General features: G+C 32.5%; 1 protein-coding gene across 1 annotated transcript; it reads left to right on the top strand.

Annotated features, from left to right (window-relative positions):
- LOC129951376 (sodium-dependent dopamine transporter) lies at nucleotides 1-26,494 on the top strand. Its single transcript, XM_056063498.1, has 10 exons — nucleotides 1-611; nucleotides 5,537-5,758; nucleotides 22,932-23,066; nucleotides 23,140-23,294; nucleotides 23,410-23,540; nucleotides 23,605-23,982; nucleotides 24,057-24,294; nucleotides 24,361-24,589; nucleotides 24,651-24,919; nucleotides 24,986-26,494. The coding sequence occupies exons 1-10, from the start codon at nucleotides 572-574 to the stop codon at nucleotides 25,097-25,099; spliced, it is 1,911 nt and encodes a 636-aa protein (XP_055919473.1). The 5' UTR covers nucleotides 1-571; the 3' UTR covers nucleotides 25,100-26,494.
- Nucleotides 26,495-27,276: the final 782 nt, after the last annotated feature.

The following is a 27,276-nucleotide window of genomic DNA, read 5'->3' as shown; positions in this document are numbered from 1 at the left end:
ATTAAGGTACAAAACAAAAATTATTAAACGTTTTTTTTTTTTTAAACACCGTGGACTCTATAATGCTTGACTGCATTATTATGTACTTTCTGTCGTGCGTCCGAGTTAGCGTCGTCATCAATAGAAGAGTGTTATTTGAAGCGCGGTACGACGCGGCGGTTTTTATCACACAATTCACGACCTTCATAGGCCATTTGTTTCGTTCGGCTTTCAGAATGGTCTCAGTTCACTAAACACTACCCTATCGGTCGGTTGGCTACCAACGTTATAATGTGCCGGGTCTGCTAATACGAGAAGATAGACTTGAACTAAACCAAGGTTTATACTCTTTCCCAATCTTATAGCATTATTAAACTTCAAATTGCATTTGTGGTTTTGAGAAAAATGTAAACAATGAAACTGCACATAGCAGACAGATCAGAAAGTGCGTTTTCTAAAATACAAAACAATGAAGTCAAATTAAATCTTTTAATTCATAATTAATTTTCAAATCGAAGTTCATTCTGTTGGAGTGCGTGCTTAAGTGAAGTTTGGTTGTTCAAATAAGGGAATTTATTAGAAAAATAAAATCATGGCAAAGAAATATCAATTCCAATCAAATCCTAATTCAGGTATGTTAGATAAAAAATATTTGAAAGCACCGTGGGTGGTAGAATATGTACAAATGTTTAAAAGACAAGACGCACTTTTTGTTTTAATATGATGTAATAGTTCCATATGCAACCAACAACGAACCAGAGATAGAACAAATGTTATACATTAATTGTTTAATTGTCTCAGCGGTATTTAAAAATTTAAATTGTTTCTATTTGTCGTGCTAAAGTGACCTAGTGCTAAGTGTGAAAGTAGGTTCGTTTTCAAGAAAGCGAAAATAATTCATACTTTTATATGAATCAGCAGATGTCTCGCTTTAAAAAAACAACTAAAATTTGTATTACATTTTTAATTTTTCAAATAAATCGAGTTATGAAAATTGATGTTTTCATACGAGTAAATTAGAAATCCAGAATAAAATGATTTAATAAGGAACTTTGCTCTCAGCTTAGAACACCTAATTAACTTTGAATAAAGACTCTTATTTATAGCTGTAGGTATTAACATTTAAGAAAATGTTTAGTAGTAGAAGATACTTTTTATAGAGAGTGGTTCAAAAGAGTTTTCAATTCGATACTAAAAAACGAGCATTTTTTAAAAGAACTCCTAAATAAGCGCTTCCGTTTGTGTTCATCAATTTCGTCTTCTAGGCCTTGAACCGATTTTGAAGCATTGAAAAGGAACTTATCTTTAATGTGAATCAAAAACAAAAAGGATGAAAGTGTTGAATTCCTAGGCGTCAGGGGCCAATTTTTATCAGTTTGTCCACAAATTACACAGTCAAGAATTTTGTTTAGACATTAAAATTGTTTCCATACTCTACTCCTTTATTCAAACATGCAAAATAAATTTCTTTAATGCGCTAATGCTACATCATTTCACAGTTTCGAATAAATAAGGTGAATAAGACTGATTTTACTTAATTAATTACTTAAAGTAGCGCTACAGTCCTGTGTGAACTAGGTCCAAACAAACTTCTAGATTTTTCCAGTTTAGCGGTCCAAATTGGGTGATATCACTTTATACTTGTGCGCGCCACCTGACCAGCGGTTTTAATCTACTGCGCTGTCCTGTGGGTGTGGATTCAAAGACTTTCCGGGCTGGGGCATTGGTTTCCATACTCTCCACATGACCTAGCCATCTTACTCGTTAGACTTTTACCCTACTGGCTAAGTCTAAGTCGCTGTACAGCCCGTACAGCTCGTCGTTCCATCTTTTCCTCCACTTCAATTCTATGCATACGAGACCATAGATCACACGAAGAACTTTTCTCTCGAAACGACCGAAGGTGCTTTCATCCGCTTTTGTCATAGTCCATGCTTCTGCACCGTATAGCAGGGCGGGATAATAAGGGTCTTATATAGAGACACTTTGGTCACTCGAGAGAGGCCTTTGCTTTCTTAGCCCAAAGAAACAGCGGTTAACAAGAGTTATTCTGCGTTTGATCTCAGCGCTGGTGTTGTTTTCTGCGTTTACAGCGGACCCTGGGTAGACGAAGTCCTTGACTACCTCAAAGTTACGTCTGTCGAAGGTGACGTTTTGACCAATACGTCGGTATCGTAGGTCCTTTCTTGACGACAGCATGTACTTTGTTTTGCCCTCATTAGCCGTCAAAAACATTTTTGCCGCCTTTGCTCATACTCACAAAAGCCCCATTGACATCACACTGAGTTCTTCCGATTATGTCAATGTAATCAGCATATGCTAGTAATTGGACAGACTTTTGAAAAATAGTGTCTATAGTGTTGACGTGGAAGCTCTGCGCTATTCTTTCAAGTACGATGAAAAAAACCTTTTTTGACATTGAAAGGTATGAATCAGCGTGCGCTCTCCATGGTCATCCTGCACAAACAGACGAGTTTGGCAGAGATGCCACAACTAGGCATGGCTCTATACAGCTCGTCCTTGTAGATACTGTCATATGCGGCCTTGAAATCGATGAAAAGATGGTGTGTGTCGATTTGATGTATTTGAGGTTTACCGAGAATCTGCCGTAATGTCAATATTTGACCGGCTGTGGACTTTTCTGGTATAAAACCACACTGAAAGGGACCTATCAGGTTTTTGACGAAAGGCTATTTGACGATGAAATATTGCGACAGAGAAAATTTTGCTAGCGATGTTAAGTAGACTGATGCGTCTGTAGTTGGTGAAGTTTGAAATGTCTCCTTTTTTTCTCTAATAAGTTGATTTGCAGACCTAGGTTTTCATCAAAAATGGTCTGCAAGTGCAATATTCTCAGTTGTTCTTTAGTGACGCACGCGGTTTTCATTCTTCAAGCGACTAACATGTTTCAACAACTCAAAGTTTTCACACCAGTTTCATTATTGCCGCCCAAAAAGGTGCATTACAATAATCAAATATTACTTTAGGTTTGTGAAGTGTAAATTTAACATATTCACCTTTTTTGTAATAAATTTCATGACAATTATTGCAAAACATTTTTAAAAATTATTGTTATTCCACTTTTGTTAATGCCTTAGTTTTCACTTGTTAAATGTCAAAAGATAGCATCTTCAAAAGTAAGACCTTCGAGGGGAGTTAACTTTTCTCTTGCTTCTTTGACTTATGTCCCTTTCTGTTTACTTGTTTTAAGTTTAAAGCTATAGCTTTCAGAAAAAGTACCTTATGTAACTTGGTTTTTAACATAAGTATAAGAAATAACGTGATTAAGTTCTTCATTTTCATTAATAAAAAGTGTCTTAAGTTAAGCAAGACCAAGTCTAAGCCAGCTAAATTTTTGCTTTTATTTTATCATAAGCTTAAAAATGTTTTTAATGCAAAAAAATGTCAATAAATATTAATGAAAAGAAAAGTGACAGCTGCTTGAATAGTGGGTTATTAAAAAACCTCTTATTAAAATTTTTTAAAAACTAAACATTGCAGAATTTGATATTTTTTAAACTACTTCATCAAAATATGGCGAAGAAAAGTCCATTGATGTTAAATAAATACATTAAATAATTTTAAATTGTAAAATTCCTTTATTTCTGGTACGTATCAGTTCCTGGTTCATCATTCGTAAAAATGTTCTCAAATAAAAGTAAAAATATTTCTAACACAAACAACAAAAGATAACACTGTTAAATCATACAAAAATATTGTCTATTTATTTCTAAAATTTATTTTGGTAAATTTTTAGTTTTGACTCATACCTTCATTTACTATGGATGATCACATCTCAATATTTTTGAAATTGACATTATATTTACGTGGCAAGCCTTACAGATTCTTGCGTTTAAACCCTTTTTTTTTGGATAGAGGAGGAAAGCCTCCTCTGTAGCTGCAATAAGGGTTTCTTTCGAAGGTTAATTATCCTTTATTTATCTGTCTCTATACTGTTCTAGATTTTTTTATTTCAAGATTTGTATACTTTCGAGGTTTTCGTCATTTAGGATTTTTGCAGTTTCCTTTTTTTTCTTTTTGTTGGCAATTTGACATTTTTGATCACAGCATCCCTTAAATTTTAAATATAAATATTTTTAATTAAAGAAAAATTAACCGCAAACTCTAACAAAGTTTCATTCTGCTGAACTGAGGCGTATACGTATTTTTTTCAATACTCTTACTTTTTCAATACACAAAATGTATGATTAAGAAAAAACAGGGTTGGATAAAACCTAGGATTCATTATGGCCAACGTTATTATTTACTGTTCACACGTTTATCTTAACTAATAATTACGTCTTACAAAAATTATAGACTTGAGCCAGTTCTAGAGCATCGAGTTGTCAAAAGGGTGATTATCAAACTCTAGAATACATTTTTAAATCATATCAAATTATTTGGTGAAATTAATATTTATTAATGTAAGGCATTTATCAGCAATTAATTTGATGCCATCTGTAAATATCTTTTAATTGTTCTTTTTTTGTTATGGGAACCAACACATTCCATTTCTCGGCTGCAATATTAAGACCCAAGAATTGCGAAAAATTTATTGTAGATATTTTTCATATTTTATTTACCGACCACCTTAGTGATAATTGTTTTCATGTAACGTATTTATATCACATTAAGCAAGAATTACATGAATGCTTTCTAATTACTGCACCTTAGGTCATACATTAAGTTATTATAGAGTGTGTACATAGCTTAAATACTTATTACAAGTTAGTACCTTCATAAAGTAGGTAAATTTCCTTATAAGAAAATCGAATTAATTAAAAATCTACATACTGGCTTAATATTAATAAGTAATAATCGATATGATATGAAATTATGCCCCACTATCGCGCTTTTAATGAATTTTCATAGAAACGTGCATTTTAAAAGAATTTAATTTTAAATAAATTATCTTTTATTTTAGTATCGAGAAATACATTGCTCTAATAGAATTTTTATCTTTTGAATAACTACGAATATAACATTTGACATTTTGATTATATTATTTTTTGAAATCAAACACCCCTAGGAAAAACCAAAATGTACCTCAAACAATAGTTTTTATTTTTAGTATATTTCTTTCGAGTACTATTGATGTCGTTTCAATTTTCAACCCTAATTTTTTTGAGTGAGTTATGTTGAATATCTATACAAATACCAGTCGTCTATTTTATGGGAGATTTCTTTTTTCAAACCAAACATGAAAATGACTTTAAAAGCTTATCAAGAGGTTTTGAAGGAGCGACAGTATGTAGATGGTTGGTTTTTGAATGCTGACCAATTTGACATTTTTAAATTTAAGGATATGTTTAAAATTACTTACCATTCCAAACATTTTTAGGTCACTGTATTTAAATAAGAACCATAACTTGAACAGTGTATAAAATTCAATTTAAAATTGATTTGATTATAATCGGATTTAAGATTTACTTTTCTTTTTGTATTTTATTGGTTTCAATTGATATTACAAAAAAAAAATATAGTTACATTTATTTTGTTTTTCAATTTATTCTTCAGCATTTATTATTACTTATTTTTTTGTATTTCTTTTTTGTAGACTTAGAGTGCGGCGTCGACGAAGAAAACGACGACGTCGCCTTGGCGATGTCACCAATAGGACAAATTGCTAAAACTCCTACTCCGCGAGACGTACCCGGTGATCCAGAACAACGTGAAACATGGGGAGGAAAAGTCGATTTTTTATTATCGGTTATTGGATTCGCTGTAGATTTAGCAAACGTTTGGAGATTTCCTTATTTGTGTTACAAAAATGGCGGTGGTAAGTAAAATTTAAAGTTAAAATAGTTAAATTTTTAAAGGTTTCAAAATTATAACGTTGGTTTTGAACATTTTTTAAATAGAAACTTTAGTTATGTATAAGGTGGTTAAAATTTATGGGTCGATGTTGATTTTGAATAAAACACAAATTATTTAGAAAGTTTTTGTAATTTATTTTTATAATGATAATATTGGTGTAATTTAATTATTTATAAAACAAAATATTGGCTGAATGACCGCCGCGGCCTTTGGCGACACATCTACATCCGATGGTACAAACTTTCGATGATGCTGAGGCATATTTGAGGTTCTATGATGTTTAGCTCCTGAAGGTTTCAAATAACCTTAAAGCAAGAAGTGTAACTGTGTTAAATGATTTTGGCGGCCAATTGACATCGCCACTAACTGAGATAAAACGGTCATTGAATTTGTCACGCAAAAGAGCCATTGTTTCGCTTGCTGTGACAAGTGGCAACGTCCTGTTAAAACCACGAATCGCTCACATCCATATCGTCTAATTCGGGCCATTAAAAGTTCGTTATTATCACACGATAGTGAACACCATTCACAGTAACTACCTGAGCAGCTTTGTTTTGGAAAAAATAAGATACGATGATGCGGCCAGCCAATAAACCGTACTTAACAGTCTCTCTTGGATTAATATTTGCCCCATTGCAGTAATTCTTCTTAGTGACGAATCCACTAGGCTGAACATTTTCCTCATCACTGAAGATGATTTTCTTTGAAAATTGATCATCCACTGTTGCCATTACTTGCCATTATTCTGACCATTGACGACGCGGACACTTGAAATGTTCAAGAGGCTTTAGTTCTTGAATTAATTGTACCTTATTAGGGTGTATATGCAAGTCTTAATGCAAAATATTCATCAACGACGAGCGTGAGCGGTGCAATTGTTGAACACGACGAAGGTGGCGATGAGATAAGTTGGACTACTCTTCAACTAGACTATATTGCGAACTGCAGCGGTATTTTCTGCAGTACGAGCTCTTCAAAAATTCACTGGCGTTTTCACATCTCCTACGGACCCTGTTTGCTCAAATTTGTACACAAGTTTTGTTTGGACTGTACGCACATTTGGACGATTAAATTGAGTGCAAATAACAATTTTTATTAAAACGTTCGTTTTCATTATAAGCCTTTTAACGCGTTTTGTACCTTTTATGATTTAATTTGAATTAGACTTAAATTGAGAAATGTCAAATAAAGGACAGAAAAAAACTGGGCGTTAAGGTATGGTTCACATTCAACATCGGCCCTTAAAATTTACTTTTACATTTACTTATGAAAATTGTGATCAAAATCAATCTTGTTTTGGGTCAGTTCACCAAATCTATACGCTTCTCTAAGTGATCCTGTTTCTTCCATTCTTGAAATGCCAAACTAAACTAAAAATGAATTTTGACAGCTGACATTAAATAAGTGTTGCAACATTAATGTTCTATAAATAAATAAATCTAGTTTGCAACAATCCGTTGAAAACTAGGGCCTAGTGACTTACAACTCACAACCATTCCTTTGTGCGAGTAAGTTTGTCAGGAATGGAGGGGACCTGCAGTTGTATGCCAAATCCGAAAAACTAATTTGAGAAAGCACTTTTCATGACAAGGAATACTCTTGCAGGATTTGTCAATTCTCCGCAAGAAGCAAAAATACTTCATTTACCAAGATCGGAATCTTTCGTACGTTTCACTCTCCCAAACCCGTTTGTTTACATTGTTGTATTTGTAATTTTGACAATTAGTCCATGAATAGATGTGAAAACAAACAACAACAAAAAACGATGCCGTGGGCTAGCGGCACTTTGCAAAGCAAAAACAAAATGGGGAAGTTAATGTTTTTTCAGGTTTTTCTTTTTACTTTTTTCGATGAAAAAGTCAGTTTAAAGCTTTAGTTTTGCAGTCATTTTGTTGATAGCGAACCAATGTACATTTTTGTTTTGAAAAAAGCGTGTTCAACATAATTTTATTGTAATTAATTCACTAATTAATAGTAATCACTACGAAATTCTTTAAATTTCATAATTAAACTCGAATTATTTTATCAAAGATGAGTTCGAAGAACCATCAAATTAAGGGTGCTCGCGCAATTTCTTTGTATTGAATTCTAATAAATGTTCGTTAATGAACGGCCCAAATATTTTTTTGCAAGTAATCAAAATCTGTATTAATTTAACTAATCCAAGTATACTTATAGTTTGTTTTTAATAATTTAAGCTTGCAACTATTCTTCAATTCCATTTTGATTAATAAATATTAATATTAAAGTTTAAAAAAAGTGTTATAATCTAAAAAACCTTATCCATAACATTCTTGATTGATGTGTTTGTTTTAAAAAACTAATCAGAACGATTATAGTGAACCTGTTAAATAAATGCAGAACTAATAAAATAAAAATTTTGATATACATATATCACAAAATGAAAACGTGAAAAAATCGTTCTAAATTCATGTACAACTCATTCAATAGATCAAATAATCGACATTAATGTTTATTGTTGACATAAAGAAGTTTTTTTTTAGTGAATTCCCACAGTTAAACGCATAATATAATTTTCATTCATTCCGTAAAAATGTTTAGTTACAAAAGTTCAACTTATTATTGTTTAAAGGGTATGTTTAATAAAAGTGCTGCTAATAATAACAAAATTAATGAGTTACGAATATATTAAAAATGCTTTACACAAAACAACTTATTTTTAAAACATGGTAACCTCAAATTTGTATTTCAAAATCTAACTACAAACGAAATTCTAACTCTACCATAGTCCCTCAAAGAGAAATTTTCAGAAATATTCCTGCAACAAACAAAATTTGGTGGAACTGCTTAAATGATGAGAATACTAATTTAATTGAGGAATCTAAACTAGTTAAAGTTGGCAATGTGCAAAGAAATTCGGAGGCATCCGCCTATTGTTTCCACTTGAACTTCTAACGTCACCAAAAAAATGTTCTATGCCAACTAAACCTGAAAAAATTGTCTGTTTTGTCGTTTTACAAACTATTGTGTTACACTTTTGTCCATTTCCAATTACACTTAACCAATTGCAGCTCATATTGCGTTCGCATAAAATTTAAGTAAATAAAAACCAGCACTAATAAATCATTAAATATGTATTTGGTCAATCTTATTTAATATCCTTTAACAACATTTATTTGGATTGAAATTAAAAAGCTATACAAATCTTCCAATTTAAAACCATGTCAGCAGTTCAGATTCTGTTGGTTAGGATTGTTTAGTTTTTGAACGAGGCCATAAAACATTCTTAATAAAGCATTTAGATGTGCCTGCAGACTATAATAAAGCATTTTGATGGGCCGGAACACTAAATGTGAGAATGTGTTTGGTTTTTGCATTGTTTCACGCACACTTTCTCACATTTAGTGTGTACTTAGCTTGTAGGCAAACCGAAATGTCAGTCTGAGATTCCGATCTTGGTAATGGAGTATTTTTGACCAGAAGAAGTACCCATGGAAAAACTTCAAGTGGCATCGGTTGAAATTGAACCCACTACCTCTGGCATGACAACCATCACATCACAGGTACTATTAAAGTTATATGCCTCTTAGAAAAAACTGCATCGTATTATTGAGTTTCCTCAAAACTAGTTTTATGGCAAAACTAACTAAAACTTCAAGTATTAAGTTTTTGAAATGGAATATAGAAGTTAATAAAATTAAAATAGTGTTTGAATAGTAAAGGGTTTTCCAATGAAAGGCTTAATTTTGTATGGCATACAATTCAGGTAACTGTCACTTTTGAAGCTGTCAGCTTTTGGTAATTGTCACTTTTGAAGCTATCAACTTGTGACATTTGAAAAATAGAAACCATTACTAAAAATGGAATGATAAATGTTTCAAATATTTAAGATTAAGAACAACAATGGTGCAAATTTAGAAGTCACAGTTGAAAAAACGAAAGCACTTTTGGGTCGTCTGAAAGCACCTATACAACTGGCAGTTATTAATGAAATTGTGAGCATAGCTCAAGAATAACTGAGAATCTTGATATTGTATCCCACATTACTGACGAAAACCCAGGTTTTTCTATTTCTCGTCGTTTATATTAATCAGAAATTACACAAAACGATATTATAGCATTTTTAAGGGTATTCCAATAACATGTTTCATTTTGATTAAAAAAAGAAGATCAATGAATTTTATTAAAAAAAAAAAAGGATGGCATTGACATAACATAAATGAGTTCAGCCAAAATACGCCTACTGTTTCAGCTCTATATCCTTTTTATGAATTCTTCTTGGTCAATACTCATATTTGCTGTTGTATGTTCTTGATAACTTCACAAATTCTACCTTAAAGGTCTTGAACTGATTGCAAACCACCGAATAGAGCTTATCTTTCATCTCGTCTCTAAAAAGGGAATGAAGCTGGTAAATCAGAAAACCTCATAGTTGTGATTATTTCTTGGAGAAAGAATACGACCACTACGAAATTTGATTAGAAAGTTTTCACTATTATCGTAGTAAATTTTAATTTGTTGTTGAAGTATGTATCGTTTCACTTTAAGTAATATCGTAGTTCTTACTTGTCAAAAGATGACAGCTCCAAAAGTGATAGCTTAGCATCTGATCAAAATGAAATATTTTATATGAAAACTCTAACTGATAGATGCAATATGAAATACTTTTTCAAATCTACAACCTGAACGATTTCTTTAACTCCCTTCCCTTTAAGTCCTTCTGGTTGTTGTCTAAATTTAAAATGACGGGTCTGTAATGTCAAACTAATAAGCTGAATTATCATCTACTATGAATAATACCTCAGTCCAATGAAACGAAGTCTTGTGGTAAGATCAAAATTCTGTCATTTGCACTATTTCCTTAGACTTTATTTCAAGTTAAAATGAAAAAGTCCTTCACTAAAAACTATATTCATTTCCGTAATAATCCATATCAAACAAACGCATTCCTTCGGATATTTTTTCCATATTTTTTTTTTCTTTACAAACATCACATCACTTAAGGCACATCAACACTTTTGAGGAAATTAAATATTTCCGTCCAGACCTTATGATCCTATATTAATTCCTAATTGTATTTTATGTATAGAAGAAGTCCTCTTTTACTATTATTTTCTTTGTTCTTGCATCAACTGTCACAAAAAATGGTTGTTTTGAGGAATTCAACATAAGAAAAAAAGAAAAAGGAAACATCTCACCCTCAAGGGTTCAATCAAAATGTTAATGTCATCACCAAACTAATTAACAATTACAAAAAGAAATCAAAGGAAACCATTTTATGAACCTTAAACTTGGCCTATATACAAAATAAAAATCCCATCATAATCGCACTTAAGTTTAAAATAAAAACAAAATATAGAAACGTCATACAAATGTCAAACATAAATGTCAAGTAAGGGAGAACTCTCGCATAGTATATAAACATATAAAAGTGATATCATCATCAAAAATTGAAAAAAAAGAAGAGAAGTGACATTGTAAATCTAATTTCTAACAAAATATGAACAGGGACATAAATATATGGATGTACCTCGAGTATCGATAGATATTCATCTAATGACGTCACATAATCAAATTTTCTAGGAACAATATACACTTTACTTTGAGTCCACGTAAATTGAGTTACACTGACGACGAACGATATTGTAGGAGGTCTAAGAGTTATTATATGGGCCAGGCTGATGCTGCTGGAAGGGCTTGAGCTTGAGCTTGAGGAAAAGTCGTATCTTTTATTTTAAAATATAAAATATTTTACCATAAATTTGCTATACTCGTAAATATGTACATACATATATAACATAAAGGTTGGGGGTTTTAAGGAGATTGACGAAAAAGTAGAAGTGGGAGGCCTTAGAGTTTGTCCGACGACATCGTCAATTGAAAAGCAGCTGTTAAGTACTATTGATAGCTTTCACCAAGACAATAGGGTGGTTTGTTCCGCATCAGCATATAGACTCCTCGTCGTAGTCGTCGAGCTCGTCGTAGTCGTCAAACTTATGTTCAGAACATTTCATTTCCCATCTAGGCAGAGGTTCAAATCCTTTACCACTCTTTTAGTCCTTTTCCTCGTATATTGGTAGAGTGGTGGGGTGGCGGCGTTGGTGGTGATGGTGGTGTTGATGATGATAACGGCAATTTTTATATTACTTCGCTTTTAGATCGTTTTTGATGTAAAAGGGTTAATTTTGATGAAGAGAGTGGTTGCTATGCTGGGCGGTGGTTGGGGTGCTATAGCAGTGGGGTAAGTGAAAGGGAATGACGGAACAATCGGATGAAGTTGCGGAAAGGTAGCTGGGTGGGATGTACAGTACATATTTGAAATCGAATCGTAGGTAGGTCGGAACACTTGATGACAATGTTGATGATGGCAATGGCGTATACTCGTATAGTGTGATGGTGATGTTTTGTAGGTAAAATGTTATGTTGCCTGCTTCTGATGCCACAGAGGATGACATTTGCAGTGATGATGGATGTGAATGGCTTAAGAGGCCATTTATGATAGCCAATGGCCATAGATGTCTTTCCACACATACTATATCTATTATATAGAGAATGGGGTGATTGGACAAGCGTTTTCGATTCGATGGATATTTCTATATGAATAAGAGAATTCGACTGAAGTAGATTTGAAGAAAGATTTTATTTTATATATAAATACCTTTCAAGATGAATCTTCATAGAGGTATGAGAAAAAAGGGAAAGTGTGGTTAAAGGACGATTAAGATCCTAATAAAATAATGAACTTGAAACTGAATGAGTTCTATAAATAGAAAAGTATTTTGGGCAAATGTTTTTCTACTTTCATAAAAGAGAGAATAGAATGTGACCCACTCTTATAACTTCCAATTGGTATCCTTAAATGATATTTTCGAAAACCGGATTGTCTTTAAGCAACTTGAAAAAGTATTCTTCAATCAATAGTTGAAGTTTGAGCTATTTTTTATTCAGATATTGGAAACGTTGAAGTAGTTAAGTATTTATTGTTCGTATAGGACTTTAATTTATTTAAAAACTACCGATTGGATTTTTTAAGAAATTTGTTACTTTATGTTATTTAAAAGTCAATTTTTTAGAAAATCACTTGACATTTGTTAACTTAATGTTATTTAAATGTCAATATTATAGATAATAACTTTTTACCAACCTTTTTTGTATATTTTTATTCTTTTGGTAAAAACTGTTTTTTTAATTTAATCAAATGTTGTGCAATACAAAAAGCTCGCAAGTCAACTCTAAAGATCTACGACCGATTAGTCTATCATCATTGCTTTTTAAGACCTTAGAAAGATTGATTGATATCCATTTAAGGGCAATTATTAATACAAGACAAGATCAGCGATGTACGCACTTTCGAATACTTACTCCATCATGGAGAGTATACTATTGTTGCTTTCCTTGAAATTGAAGGTACTTTTAGCAAATCTGAACGTATAGGGTTTGCTTGGAAGTTAATTCATGAAATACTGATTAGTAAACTAATCATTAACTCAATACTGGGCAATTCTTCTGCTAGAAGATTCGTTAGCAGAGGGACACCTCAAGGTGACGTTCTATCGCCTCTCCTTTGGAAGCAGGTAGTAAATGAGATCCTTACTAGTCTGGATGCGGAAGGTTTCAGAGTGATTGCCAATGCGGTTGATGTTGCTATAACGGTTTCAGGAAAGAGTGTATAAACCCTAAAAGAACTTTTAAAAAGTGTCTAAGATATTACTAATCTTACTGTGGCAGGTTGGTGGGTTGCTTTAGAAAAAGCTATAAACCACAGCAAACAAAATAAAGTCCATGTATAGACGGATCACTTCGTACAACCCAATCTTCGGCAGTGGACATCCTACCCTACCTATGTAACACCTCTTGATATACTTAGCAAACAATTAGCTGCAAGGCTCAAAGCTTCATCGCAGTGAGTCAATAACAACATTGGCAACTTGTCCCAACTATAATTCGACAGAATCTTCCAGATTTCTATTCCTTCCACATCTTTCTGAGAGGATCGGACATTCCAAGAAGACGAGTTAATCCGTTTTTATACAGATGGATCAAAAACAAAAGAAGGGGTTGGCGGAGGTGAATACTCTGAACAACTGAAATTAAGTCTCTCATTCCATCTTCTCAATCAATCATTGTAGCATATTCCAGGCGTAACTTTTGGCGATAAAATAAGTCCTGTCCAGGCTTAAAAAAAAAACGTTACATCAACATCTGACGTCCGTATTTTCTCCGATTATCAGGACGCTATAGATTCTCTGGACTCTGCCTCTTTAAACTCTTTAGCAGTCCATAGCTACCGATCATCTTTAAAGGAGATGGCACAGCAGTTTAAAATTCACTTTTGCATTGTGTCGGGTCATAGATACATTCTAGAAAATTGTAAGGCGGATGAACTTGTCAGAAATGGTACAATACAACCCATTCTACAGCTTTTGCGTAATGTTGGCATACCAATCGCTACATATAAACTATTGCTTATGTAAAACGCTATGAGGAAGGCAAACATCAGGGGGAATAACATTGCCACGTGTCAGGTCACAAATAAAATCTACACTTGATTTAAAGCACTCAAGGTGCTTGGTTTTTTGGCTTTTGCAAAAGTTGCATGGGTAAGAAAAAGGAGGAAACAGGTCTTCACCTCCCCTGTTTTTTCTAGCTCAAAAACGCAAGACCTACGTAGAATAATTCATCTATAACAATCTTAATGATCACAATTCTATTAACATAATCAGTCTTTCACTGGGTTCGTTAAGTTTAGAAGAAAGCCTCAAGAACTATTTTTTAGCCAAGTAGTCCGGTAGAAACAATTTCGTTTCTGGGTGTGTTTTTCTTATAAATAATCTAGGTATTCTAATTCTTAGTTCATCTCAAACTCTAAAAATATCGTCCCAAAATCTCAAGAAGATTTTAAAAAAAGTAACTAAACAAATTGTCAATTGACAACTTAAAATGGACGCTTTGTTTTAGACGTGTGGTTTTCAATATGGCAATACTTTTTTCGTAGTTGTTCTTTTTGACAGCTGCTCAATTTGGTTTTTTATTTTATAATGAACTGTCTTAGTCTTTAAAAACGTTTGCAAGTCGTGAAAATGTATTAACAAAATATTGGTTAGCGAAACAATAAATTTATTGAAGGAAATTTTTGGTAAGCGCATTATCTCGCGCCGTGGGTCTGTGGTGTGATCTCCAAGATCGTATAATTTAACACCGATGGGCTATTTTTTCTTGAGTTAAGTGAAGTCGCTTTTCTAAACAGATAATTAGAGAGACGATTGACGTCTTGCAAAAGAATATTTGGCACGCTATTACTGACAAACGCCTTCAACTGCTACAAAAAGTGGTCGAAAATTGGGCCTCTCAGCTGAAATTTATTTGAACCCGCCGCGGTGGCCACTTGCTTGAAATCATTTTTAAAGCATAATAACAAGCCTGTGTCCTTATAATAAAGCTAAATTATAGGTCATAATATTAAATTATATGCATTTTACTTCTTCTTAAAGAAATTAAAAGAGAGTTACAAAAATTCTTTATTTCAAAAATTATGAAAGTTTGATGACTTTGAATTCCAAATACCAAAGAAAGTATAGAAAAAGAATTTGAAAAATGAAAAAAATTAAAACATATGGTCTTCCAATAATAAGCTTCCAAATTATCAATACTTAAGTGGGAGTTTTAGTGAAAGACCCTCAGTAACATTATACTCTTCGAACAATAACCAAAAGAAATTCCTGTATGGATTCTCCACAATAGTCGGAAGTTTATTGTCCACAAATAAGTTGAAATAAGTTCCTATAATTTAATTAAACAAGTTAAGAAACCACCTACTTTTAAATGAATATGTAAAACAATAAAGTCTCATCCCTCATAACAAAAAAGACCAATTATAGTCACTTAAGAACTGAATTGACTGCGCGCTAACTGTTGCACACGCATATAAAAGTATATAAAACTTCCTTATCCTCATCATAGTCACAACTCACATAACACAATATCAAAAAAAAAATGAAGCTATTAAATGCTTCCACACTTCCTTTAGAAATAATTTCACAAAAGTTAAGTGCTTCTGTGACAAGAAGTAAAGAAACAAGTATCAGAACAGAAAAAAAAGAATCTTAAAGGAGCTCGAGTATAGAAAAGTCCACCACAGCCCCTTTCAACCTCATCCAACCTATTTTTTCTTTTCTTTTTATTCCAACTGTAGATGAACTTAAAGTTCTCTCTGTATCGTCCTTGCGTCTACTTAGTCATAAGAAATTTTGTATGGTTGACAGTCAATATGCCAAGATGATGATATGTTGTGGTGGCATGGCTTGGCTTTAATGCCTTAATCACTGTGATACTACAACTTTACCTTACCCCTTATATTTCACTCACTCACTCAAAACCCTCAAATCCTTTTTTCATTGTTCTATTATAAGTTTTTTTTTTTGTTGCCCAAGTCAGTGCTCAGTCTTGTCCCGAGTCAATTGCCTTGCCATACCACAATTCTGGATTAGGAACATGCCACAACTGACTGACTCTCTCGACTGAGCTGAGATTTTCAGGCCAGGGATGGCCAGAAAAATTACTCTCATCCGCATTATTCTTAGAAAGGAAATTCATATTCATCATTCATCGTAGATTTCCCCCTCTTTTTTCTCACTCAATCTCAAACCCCCATCAGTTCGCATCAGTGTGACTTTATCCTTTTGTCCTAAAGTATATCTCTATATAAAAACATAAGGAAGAAAATTACCTTCTTTCTATTGAAGAAGAGAGGGATCAACAGGTTGGTTGGTACAACATGTTGATGCTGCCTGGAAGCACGAACAAAAAAAAATCAAGAAAGAAAAATCTGAAGAAAGCTTTTAAGACTTTCCTCGCTGTATAGTAAGTAGACGGCATCAAAAGAGGGGATAAAAAATGTACTTTGTAGAAATGTGACGATAAAAGGATAATTTTCCTAAGATACGACGATTATACTTCATTGGATATGAACAGTGAAGGGCACCAGCCACAGTCAGTGCCATATGCCGTCCGTGCCACCCCATTCACAATTCACACCGCACCCCACTGCACCATTTCCCTGCCTCGTTGCCTTGAGATTGGGGACTTACATTTTGATTCTATACTTTGATTCCATTTCTTGTCATGACTGTTAATCCTTCTTAGATGCGATTCACTTCTATAAATATATAGATATTTATAAAAGCCAAGGCGATTGAAATTCAAAAAGGATAAAATCAAATCTGTGCCACACCATAGAGATATGGTAGTGGTTGGTTTGGTAACCAGCAACGTCAACCATGTGCCAAACGATGCGTGAATTTTATGTTAGGGGAGAAGTTATACCTTATAAAGCTCCATCATTGCTTGAAGTTTAAGTGATCCCATTTAATGGAGATTTAAAAGATGTTACGGCTTTGAGGGGTTATAAAATTACTGTATACTATAATAATAAGGGTCATGAATTGAAATCTAATTGAGTGTGGGAGATTTGAATGCGTTTTTAATTTGGCAAAGAATTGAATTAAACCAATTAACTCAATTTTATGATGGCAAAAATTAAGTGTTAAAAAAGTTTTTAACTTTATAGACTTAATACCATTAAGAGTGTGATTTCATGGACGGGCTTCACGAATGTTTGATTTGTATTAAATTTATAGTTATTAAAGTTGGTCATAACTTCATCAGATACCAAAAAAAAATGTGCCAATAAAATAAATAGAAGCAATTCAAAATGCGAAAGAACCGAAGTTAATGGCATAAAAATCAGTAGAGGAGGTTGAATGTAGTACCCGTGGCATGATGGTAAGTGCGTTGGACTGCCATGCGAGAAGTATTGGGTTCGATCCCTCCTGTGCCACCCAAAGTTATATTTTCGGGTACTGCCTCTTGCGAGGAATTGACAAATTTTCATGAAAAAGTTGTTTCTCAAATTAGCCGTTCGAATTCGGTATATAAACTTAAGGTCCCCTTCTATTGTTGTTTTGAAATTGTCTTTTAGATCTGAAAGGCTTATATTGGGTAAAAATTCGATACTTCCACCTAAGCTAAGACCCAACTCCTCCCACTTTTTGACTAGATTACCCCTGGATGACAAAATATTTGTAAGTACTTGTCTCGGCAATCTTTCGTCGTCCATTTCCATCACCTTGATAATGAAATCAAAATGAAGATGTAAGGTCCTAAAGAACAATGGAGGTTCAGTTGTTTCCAGTTGTTGGAAGCCGAAAAATGCGCTTTAAGAAATACTTAAGGAACATTTCCACTTCCTCGTATTGGCAATATCCCCAAACTTGTGCGCCATAAAGCATTAAGGAAGATGCTGTAGCAAGAAAAATGTTTAGCTTTGAACTATGCTCGACACCTTTATTATCGATGCAATGTTTCCACACAGAAGAAACAGCTTTTTTCGATTCTGCTTAAAATGGTTTTTTATGTTGAGGTTAGAGGTTATTAAAACCCCTAAGTACATCCACTTTGCATTATTTGCATATCTTCCTCCTCCACCCCGAAATATCATAATTTTAGACTTCCGTAAATTAACTAACAGATTCCAATTTTCACAGTATGTCTCCAGTCTGTTCACCATACGCTGCATTCCTTCCACCGATTCAGATAAAAAAAACAATACTCGTATCATCCGCAAATATCAGTCCTGGTATCCGAGTACTTCCCAACTATATCATTAATAAACAAAACAAATAGTAGTGTGCTCAACACACAGTCTTGTTTAAGTCCCATTTCTGTTGAAAACTCATCGGATATATACTCCTCGTCCCATACGTAGGCCACATTATTTTCATACATCGCTCGCTCTGAAAAGGGAAACGACTTTACTTGCTACTCCAAGCTTATAAAGCTTATAAAAAAGCGCTGCACGGGTGATTGAATCAAACGCAGCTCGAAAATCCACAAGAAAGGCGTAAGGTTTTTGTTTCCTTCTTTTGAAGACCTCGTCAATGTTTATCAAACTGATTACTTGGTCTATAGTCGAATAGCTCTTTCTAAATCCTACTTGAAATGCATTAAGATTTTTTTTTTCTTCGGTCTAATGTGTAAGCCTATTACAAATTAGAGTACTGAAAAGCTTTAAGGAAGAATTCAAGAAGGAGATGCCCCTATAATTTTCCGGTACATAATAAGACCCTTTTTGTGTAAGGTGTATATTATTGACCTCTTGAAGCTTTCAAGGACGTCTGCACTCTTAAAAATACAATACAAAATACAAAAATAAAATACAAAATACATTCAATACTTGGAAATCGGCTTTCGAAGGAAGTTCGTTGATAAGCCTTTTATTGCTTTCATCAAGCATTTTTTTCAAAATTTCGGTTGTTATTGGTGAACCCATTTTAGACAAAGGAAAAACTGATTTTGATGCGGAAATAGTCCGTGAAAATGTTCTACGTTTATCTTCTCTCAGAAGTTCAGGTGAAGTTACAACTAGATTCCTTTTATTAATGAGTCGAGGTCATTTGCTCAATACTAAAAGTAACTAGCTTTGATATCTCGTAATTTCTAAGACTTACGTAGGTGATGACTTGCTTAGTAAAAATCTTCAGTTTTTCCGGCGTTTAACATGTTATTTTACTATTTATTGCGCACTTTTTTCTTTTTTTTCAAGACTTTTCTGTTAAGCTTTATTTAAAGAAATATAATCACTTTGACAGATCAAATGTCACCATTATTTATTTATTTCAAAGTATGAAAACAAAAAGTAAAATGTCAATAGATCAAGATTTGAATATTTTTCTGGATGTTGGAATGCTACCACAAAACAAAATATTAAGGGCCTTACCAACAATGAATTACTAAACACACGTTTAGGTAGCGTTGAGTTAATTTTTAACAGAGAGTTAATTTTCTTGCATACTAATAACCAAAATATACACGTCTTTTACTAATTAGCCTTCTATTACAATATCTACTACATTCTCTGTCAAAAAGACAGCATTAAATTGACATTAGTAAAATTTGCTATTGGAATGGCAAAATATTTAAGTCAGCTTTAATTTTGATTATTGGTAAAGCCCTAAAGCTTTGCTGAAGTGAAATTGTTCTAGGATCGTAGTAGAATATGCCTTAAACCTCTAACAGAACGTCCAAAAAAACATGACCAATTATGGAAAATGACTATTTCATCCAAATATCAGAATAATGGATGATAAATTTTCCAAGAAAATCATCTTCAGTGATAGTTCACATTTTCAGCTCATTGGATTCGTCGAAAAACCAATGCACCCACAAATAGTGACTGCTTGGTGCGCTATTTAAGCTGGAGGCATCATCGGATTGTAATTTATCCAAAATGAAAAAGTGGATGGTTTTTTTCGTGAGATTGACCCAAATTAAAAGATATGGATGTGAATCAAATGTGGATTCAAGAGGACGGTGCCACTTTTTTTACGCTTCAGAATTTCAGAAAGTAGTTAGCTTATAGCAAGCTTCAAACTACGATCAGAGGCTCATCATAATTGCATGTGTTAGTTGTTAGTAAGATAATGATACAATTAAAGCGTAACACACGCAAAAAATAATTCCGTTGCTAAGCTGGTCAAAAGCTTTAGAAAAGTCAGTGTATACAGAGTCAACTTCATAAGTTCGCAAATGAGATTCTTACTAAACAATTCTACACTTTCACACAACTTGTTCAAACACTTTAGGAATGCAAGAAAGCTTTGCAATGGGCCTATATTTTGTTATATCCACCTTGTTACCTGTCTTGAAAATTGGTGTTAGAAATGACTTCTTCCATGTACTGGGAAATTTGCTGTGTCAACAAAAAGGTTGAATAAGAACGTGAGGGGTTCAACTAAAGCATTACTACACTTTTTTAGTTCTATCGGGGGAATACCATCGGGACCAGCTGAGCAGTTATCATTCAACGCAGATAAAAGATCAAGGACCGTACACTGTAGCACAGGGATGTGACTACAGCTAGTTCGCGAAAGGGAGTGAAGATTATGAAAATAAACTTCGTCAACTTCTTCAGGGCTATTAACAAATGACTCACGGAAATTTATTGCGAAAGCGTTACAGATATCAACAGTTTTATCTAACGAAAGGTTCTTGTAAGTGAAGTTAACTGGAAAGCCATCTGATTTTTTCTTTAAGTTTACAAGTTTTTAAAAAATGTTTTAGGATTCTCTTTAAAAGAGGTCCCGTATCAGTAACATAGCAAAATTAAAAAAGACTTAAATTCAGAGAACAGAGAAATTGATTGGAGACAGTGTTTTGAGATAAGTTTTCCATGCCTTATTTCTTTTGTTACGAAGTAAACGCAATTCTTTCGAGTACCAAGGGTGGTTAAAGTTAGTATTTCTTGATTTCTTAAAAGGTAGATTTTTTTGTTAAACAATTATTAAGGATCTTATAAAAAATTGTAACTGCTTCGTCAATATTAGAAAATGCTAAACGCTTGCCAAAAAGCTAACGAAACAATACTTATTTTGCTCCACAAACTCAATGGCCGCGTTATATCATGTAGTGGCGATGTCATTTGGTCACCAACATCATGTGATTTGGCACCGTAGGACTTCTTTCTTTAGGTTATTTGAAGAAAAAGGTGTACGCCGATTAACCAGCAACAATTTAAGCGTTAAAGTATGAGATAATGACACATTTATCAATAATACATTATTGACCGATACCAATATTATCAAAACAAAAAGAAATGACAATAATTTTCTAATTAATTTGTGTTTTATTCAAAATCTACATCGGCCCTCAATATTTAACCACCCTTTAGATGCTGCATTTAGACTCCAGTTCAAATAGAGTCGGGTTAAAAATATGACACATAAAGTTAAGTTTATGTTTTGAAAGTCTAAACCTTAACTGTCAAACTTCTTTCAAATAAGATGAGTGGGCCATTGGTTCGCAAGAGTTCTTTAGTTGTAAGTCAATTTTCAACTAAAACAGTCTTTTTTTGATTATTAAATCAAGTTTGTTTATGACACTTTACAGACTCAAGTTATATTAACTCTCGGTTCATCTTCATTTTGAAATAACTATTTCCTTAGTGTTGCACTCAACAATGATTTCAACTAACTATCAAGACAACTTACAGAATTAACAACAATCTTGCATCACAGAAATTTGTATCGTAAAAGGTGAGTTATAAGCTCACTTTTGAGGTAATTTTCAACCAATTTTTCGAATACTACAGGAGGTATTTTTGCAGTAACTTAAGTAATATTGGGTTGGAATGTGTTTAAAGTTCGAGAAATATTAACATATACACAATATGACGTCCTACATATATCAAATTGATGAATCTGGTGACCAATCGACATTGTCAAAACGTGAAATTGTGCATCCAAGAAACTTTTGACACAAAAAAGCCATAGTTGTTTGTGTTGTATAGCTTCTAGCCCAGCCTCGTCTTGTTGGAACCAATCAATACTTTCAATTGAGTATGATAGTTAGGCCCTACGAATTCAGTAATGCTTTCATTCATCAGAAATTTCTTCAGAACATTTTTTGATTCGATATTCGATGGTGTTTCCCTTTGATTAGAAATGAAAATTATATACTGATCGATCGGAAATTACCAAAGAATTTTTTTTGAGAACAAAAAGTGTAATCACGCATTTATTTTTCTCTAAAAATTTATTTTTCTATTTTACGGACGGAAATTCATTTTCCTGAACAGCTGATACTTTAATGTTCAAAAATGAAACGAATCTTTCCACTGATATGTGTTTCAATTTCACACAATTCAAATGACAGATTTCTGTCAGTAAACATTTTTCGGTTCATTTCAATTAGGATTTTTTTTAAATGACAGAAATTTTTAATGATAGCTATAAGCGACCTGCCGAAAAAATTGCAATGTTTGTTTTCAATGATGAAACCAATGATAGCCTTAACTGGCGCCTAATGCACCAAAAGTTGATCGGTTTAATTCACTGATCTTGTTCGATTGCCAAGCGATCTTCTACCAATCATGGCAAACATTAAACTAACAACATGACGCTTTAAATGACAGCTGAGTTTGACAGCTGTCAAATACCAGCTCTACCAACGTGAAACTGCAAGATAAATATTATTCACCAAGTTTTCTGTCAAAATATGTCATCGATACTGTTAAATAAAAAAATGTGGCCGAAAGTCTTGACAACATTTTATTTTACGACATATACAAATAATAAGCTTCTATTGAAATAATTTCTCAATCTTTTATTTTTTCTTTAAAGGCGCATTTCTGGTACCGTATTGCATTATGTTATTAGTTGGTGGTATTCCCCTATTTTATATGGAATTAGCTCTCGGACAACATAATAGAAAAGGTGCTATAACATGTTGGGGTAGACTTGTACCACTTTTTAAAGGTTTGTAAAAAAAAAATCATATATTTTAACAATAACAAGAACTAAACTTTTTTTAAATTAAACAAATATATAGGAATTGGATATGCTGTCGTTTTAATTGCATTTTACGTTGACTTCTACTACAATGTCATTATTGCTTGGTCCTTACGATTTTTCTTTGCATCATTTACGGAAAATTTACCATGGACATCGTGTGATAATCCTTGGAATACAGACAAATGCAGACCTGTAAGTTTGGCTATTTCAAAAAGAAACAACCTTCAAATCCTTTGTTGGGCGCCAATTAATTTATTTTAGTTTGAAATTCTTGTGTATTTAATTTAGATTTTAATTTAACTTACAGTTTGAAGTTGTCCAGTCAATAACTCCATTATATAACGCCAGTATGGATCTATTCAATCAAACTCTCTTCAACAACGAAACCACAGTCGCTCCTATCGAAAAATTTCAATCCGCTGCATCGGAGTATTTTAAGTAAGTTCTGGTCTAATTCGTGTCTTGAGAAGCCAATAAAAGTTATTCTTCTTCTTCTTTTCAGTCGATATATTTTAGAACTAAACGAGAGCAGTGGAATTCATGACCTTGGAGTTATAAAATGGGATATGGCTGCTTGTTTGCTGGTTGTCTATCTTATTTGTTATTTTTCACTCTGGAAAGGAATCAGTACATCGGGGAAGGTAGTCTGGTTTACGGCATTATTTCCTTATGCAGTACTGCTTATCCTCTTGATTCGTGGTATAACCTTGCCAGGATCAGCAATGGGAATACAATATTATCTCAATCCAAATTTCGATGCCATCTATAAAGCTGAAGTTTGGGTTGATGCTGCCACACAAGTGTTCTTTTCATTGGGACCTGGTTTTGGAGTTTTATTAGCTTATGCTTCCTACAATAAATACCACAATAATGTTTATAAGTAAAAATATTAATTGATTGATGGAATATTTCGTATTGATCATTTTTGTTTGGTTTCTTTGTTTTTTTTTTTAGAGATGCTCTTTTGACAAGTTTTATAAATTCAGCAACTAGTTTTATAGCAGGTTTCGTGATATTTTCGGTATTGGGTTATATGGCACATTCGTCGGGACAGCATATTGAAGACGTTGCTACTGAGGGACCAGGATTAGTTTTTGTTGTTTATCCAGCTGCTATAGCCACAATGCCAGGGAGTACATTTTGGGCATTAATATTCTTTATGATGTTGCTAACATTAGGATTGGATAGTTCGGTGAGTTAACAATATTGATACACTTTTACTTTGTGGTTACAAAATTCTTTTATATTTTCATCTTAGTTTGGTGGATCTGAAGCAATAATCACAGCTTTGAGTGATGAATTTCCAAAAATCGGCAGGAACCGTGAAATATTTGTTGCTGGTCTATTTTCACTTTATTTCGTTGTTGGACTTGCTAGCTGTACTCAAGGAGGATTCTATTTCTTTCAACTTCTTGATCGATATGCTGCTGGCTATTCCATTCTTGTTGCAGTATTTTTTGAAGCTATTGCAGTTTCTTGGATCTATGGTAATTTTATTGAAAATCAATAAATATAAAGGAAGACATGATATAACTTTCAAATTTCTAGGAACCAATCGTTTCTGTGAAGACATTCGTGATATGATTGGCTTTGCTCCTGGAACGTATTGGAGAGTTTGTTGGAGATTTGTAGCTCCTTTGTTTCTACTTTTCATTACTGTTTATGGCCTCATTGGCTATGAACCTTTGAGTTATGAAAACTACACCTATCCAGGATGGGCAAATGCTCTTGGTTGGTGTATAGCTGGGTCGTCAGTGATTATGATACCTGCTGTGGCATTATTTAAGCTCATTACCACATCAGGAACTATTACTCAGGTTTGTTAACTTTTCTTTTGTAGACAAAGAAAAAAAGTCCTTAAACTTTCTTCTTATTAATTTTAGCGTTTCCGAATCCTCACTACTCCTTGGCGGGATCATCAAATTGCCATCAATGGTGTTACCGTAGAAAGAACACAAGTTCGTCTAACGGCCTCTAAGGATGGTGCAGAAGTTTGAGATCGACCATTTGCTAGATTTCAAATATACTATGTATAAAATAAAAAAATATTCTAATATTAAAGCAATCAAATTATTATATTAAACCAAATATTAAAACAAAACTAAATTCACGTAAAATTGTAAAAGTAAAAAATATATACAAAATATTTAGGTTCGTAATTAGGTTTCGTTAAACAAGGACATTTTCTTGTTATTACAAAATAATATATTATATATACCTAAACAAAAAAAAAGTTTGTAGTTCAAAAAATATATTAACAACAAAAATCCATACAAAAAAACAACAACTCTTAAACAATTCTTAGGGAAAAAAGAATTAAAATACTTAAATAAATTAGATGCAATATTATATTGGATAAGTTTAAAATAAAAGTTTTACAACAACAACAGAAAAAAAAACATAAAATAACTCACTAGTATAAATTTATATTAACAAAATTATTATTATTATTACAATTATATAACTATTATTATCATTATAATATTTAAAATTTACAATGAAAAATGCTGTGTAGATAATATAGAAAAAGTCAAAAGTATCACAATCATAAATGCTTTAAAATGTATGTATAAACAAAAAGAAAAACATTAAAAACTGATATACTATAGGTTATGCTCAAGTAATAATTAAACAAATACTCGTACCTATATACCTACCTTTATATTATAAAAATAAAATACAGATTTTTGTTTTTTAAATAATGATAAATATCACAAAGAGAACGATTCTTTGTTTTTTAATTTCTGTACATAAAATCAGTGTAACTGAAGCTTTAAACTATACCATTAAACAAAAATTAAGAAAAATAAAAGTTCATGAGTATGGGTGAAAAAAATTATAGAATAATTTGTTAATGCCAATACAAGAATTGTTGTAAATATTTATAAGTTTTAACAATGAAATTTTATAACAATAAAACAAAAAACAAAAACATATTGAAATTAATTTAAATACAATTTTTGTGTGATGTCGAAATTTTTCCAAACAGCCATATGGGAAAATTTCGAATAAATGCAGCTAGTTAAGATTATAACTTTTTTTTTAATTTAAAAAAGATTTATAATTGTATTTATTTACTTTTTATGCATTAAAAACAAATGAAAAATAGGGATAGGAAAAGTCTTACAGCCATAGATTTTACCTCGCCTTAGAACAATTTATTTTAATGTATTTATGAACAATATTGTTAATTTCTGTTTTAAGTTTGAAATGTAATAATTGTTTATTAATGATACAGTTGTAAATTGAAGTTCCAAGCAGCCATTTGGAATTTCAATAACTCTGTAGAACAATGTTGATTTTTTAAAATTTAATTTAAAATTATTTTTTATTATTATTATAAAAATGTGTTATTTTTCAGCAAATAAATATATTTTCTGTTTAATAAAAATGGAACTGTATTTTAATTTTTGAGTTCTATAAATTCCAATTAATTGTATTAATCTTTTTAAACTGATTTGAACCAGTGCTCCTTTTGTTGCACTCCTGGAACTCTTCGATATTGTTTTGCATACATAATTTTCCCCCATAACTAACATAATACTGGTGGTTCCGTTTTGTTTCTGTTGCATAAATGTCCTTTTAAAAATCCTACAAACAACCAAAAACTGAAAATGTCTCTTAACAATAAATTGTATGATGATTTTGAAAAATGTTTTTCGATATAATTTGAAGCATTTTACTATCGTATTAAGTTTCTTTAAATTGTCATTAGTTATGAACCTTTATTTGAATCTATTTGAAATATTTTTAGACTAAATTTTTAGTACTGATTTCATATCCGAATTCTAACTTTAACTATTTGCTCAAGTTTAACAAAAAAAAACAGTTTTCGACATTATTTTTAATATATTTTAAAATCTTGATATAATAGAAGTGTTTAGACAACAGTTTCGTTACAAGAATAAACTTACTTTCAAACCGTTTTGCTTTTTTCTGTTGAAAACTATTTAAGCAAAAATGGTTTAGTGTTTCTTTTAGATCTTTGTAAGGCAGGTGATATGTAACAATTTTTGAAGATTTTGTTTGAATTATATATGAAACGAGCTGTTTTAACCGACTTCACCCGGGAGGTATTCCACTCAAATCAAATTGGGTGGCGCAACAGTCCGTTGTGAACCAGGGCCTAGTGACTTACAACTCTCAACCATTCATGTGTGCGAGTACTGTTGTC

Source organism: Eupeodes corollae, chromosome 3 (genome assembly GCF_945859685.1).
Source record: "Eupeodes corollae chromosome 3, idEupCoro1.1, whole genome shotgun sequence".
In the NCBI taxonomy this organism is placed as follows: Eukaryota; Metazoa; Arthropoda; class Insecta; order Diptera; family Syrphidae; genus Eupeodes; species Eupeodes corollae.
Note: the sequence above shows the minus strand (reverse complement) of the source record. Positions and strands in the feature narration are given on the sequence as shown.

Excerpts from the sequence above, each read along its gene's own strand:
- LOC129951376 (XM_056063498.1), top strand. The coding sequence starts at position 572 with ATGGCAAAGAAATATCAATTCCAATCAAATCCTAATTCAG. Across the intron at positions 5,759-22,931 it reads GTGTTACAAAAATGGCGGTG|GCGCATTTCTGGTACCGTAT; the intron begins GTAAGTAAAATT and ends TTTTCTTTAAAG. Across the intron at positions 24,920-24,985 it reads CATCAGGAACTATTACTCAG|CGTTTCCGAATCCTCACTAC; the intron begins GTTTGTTAACTT and ends TATTAATTTTAG.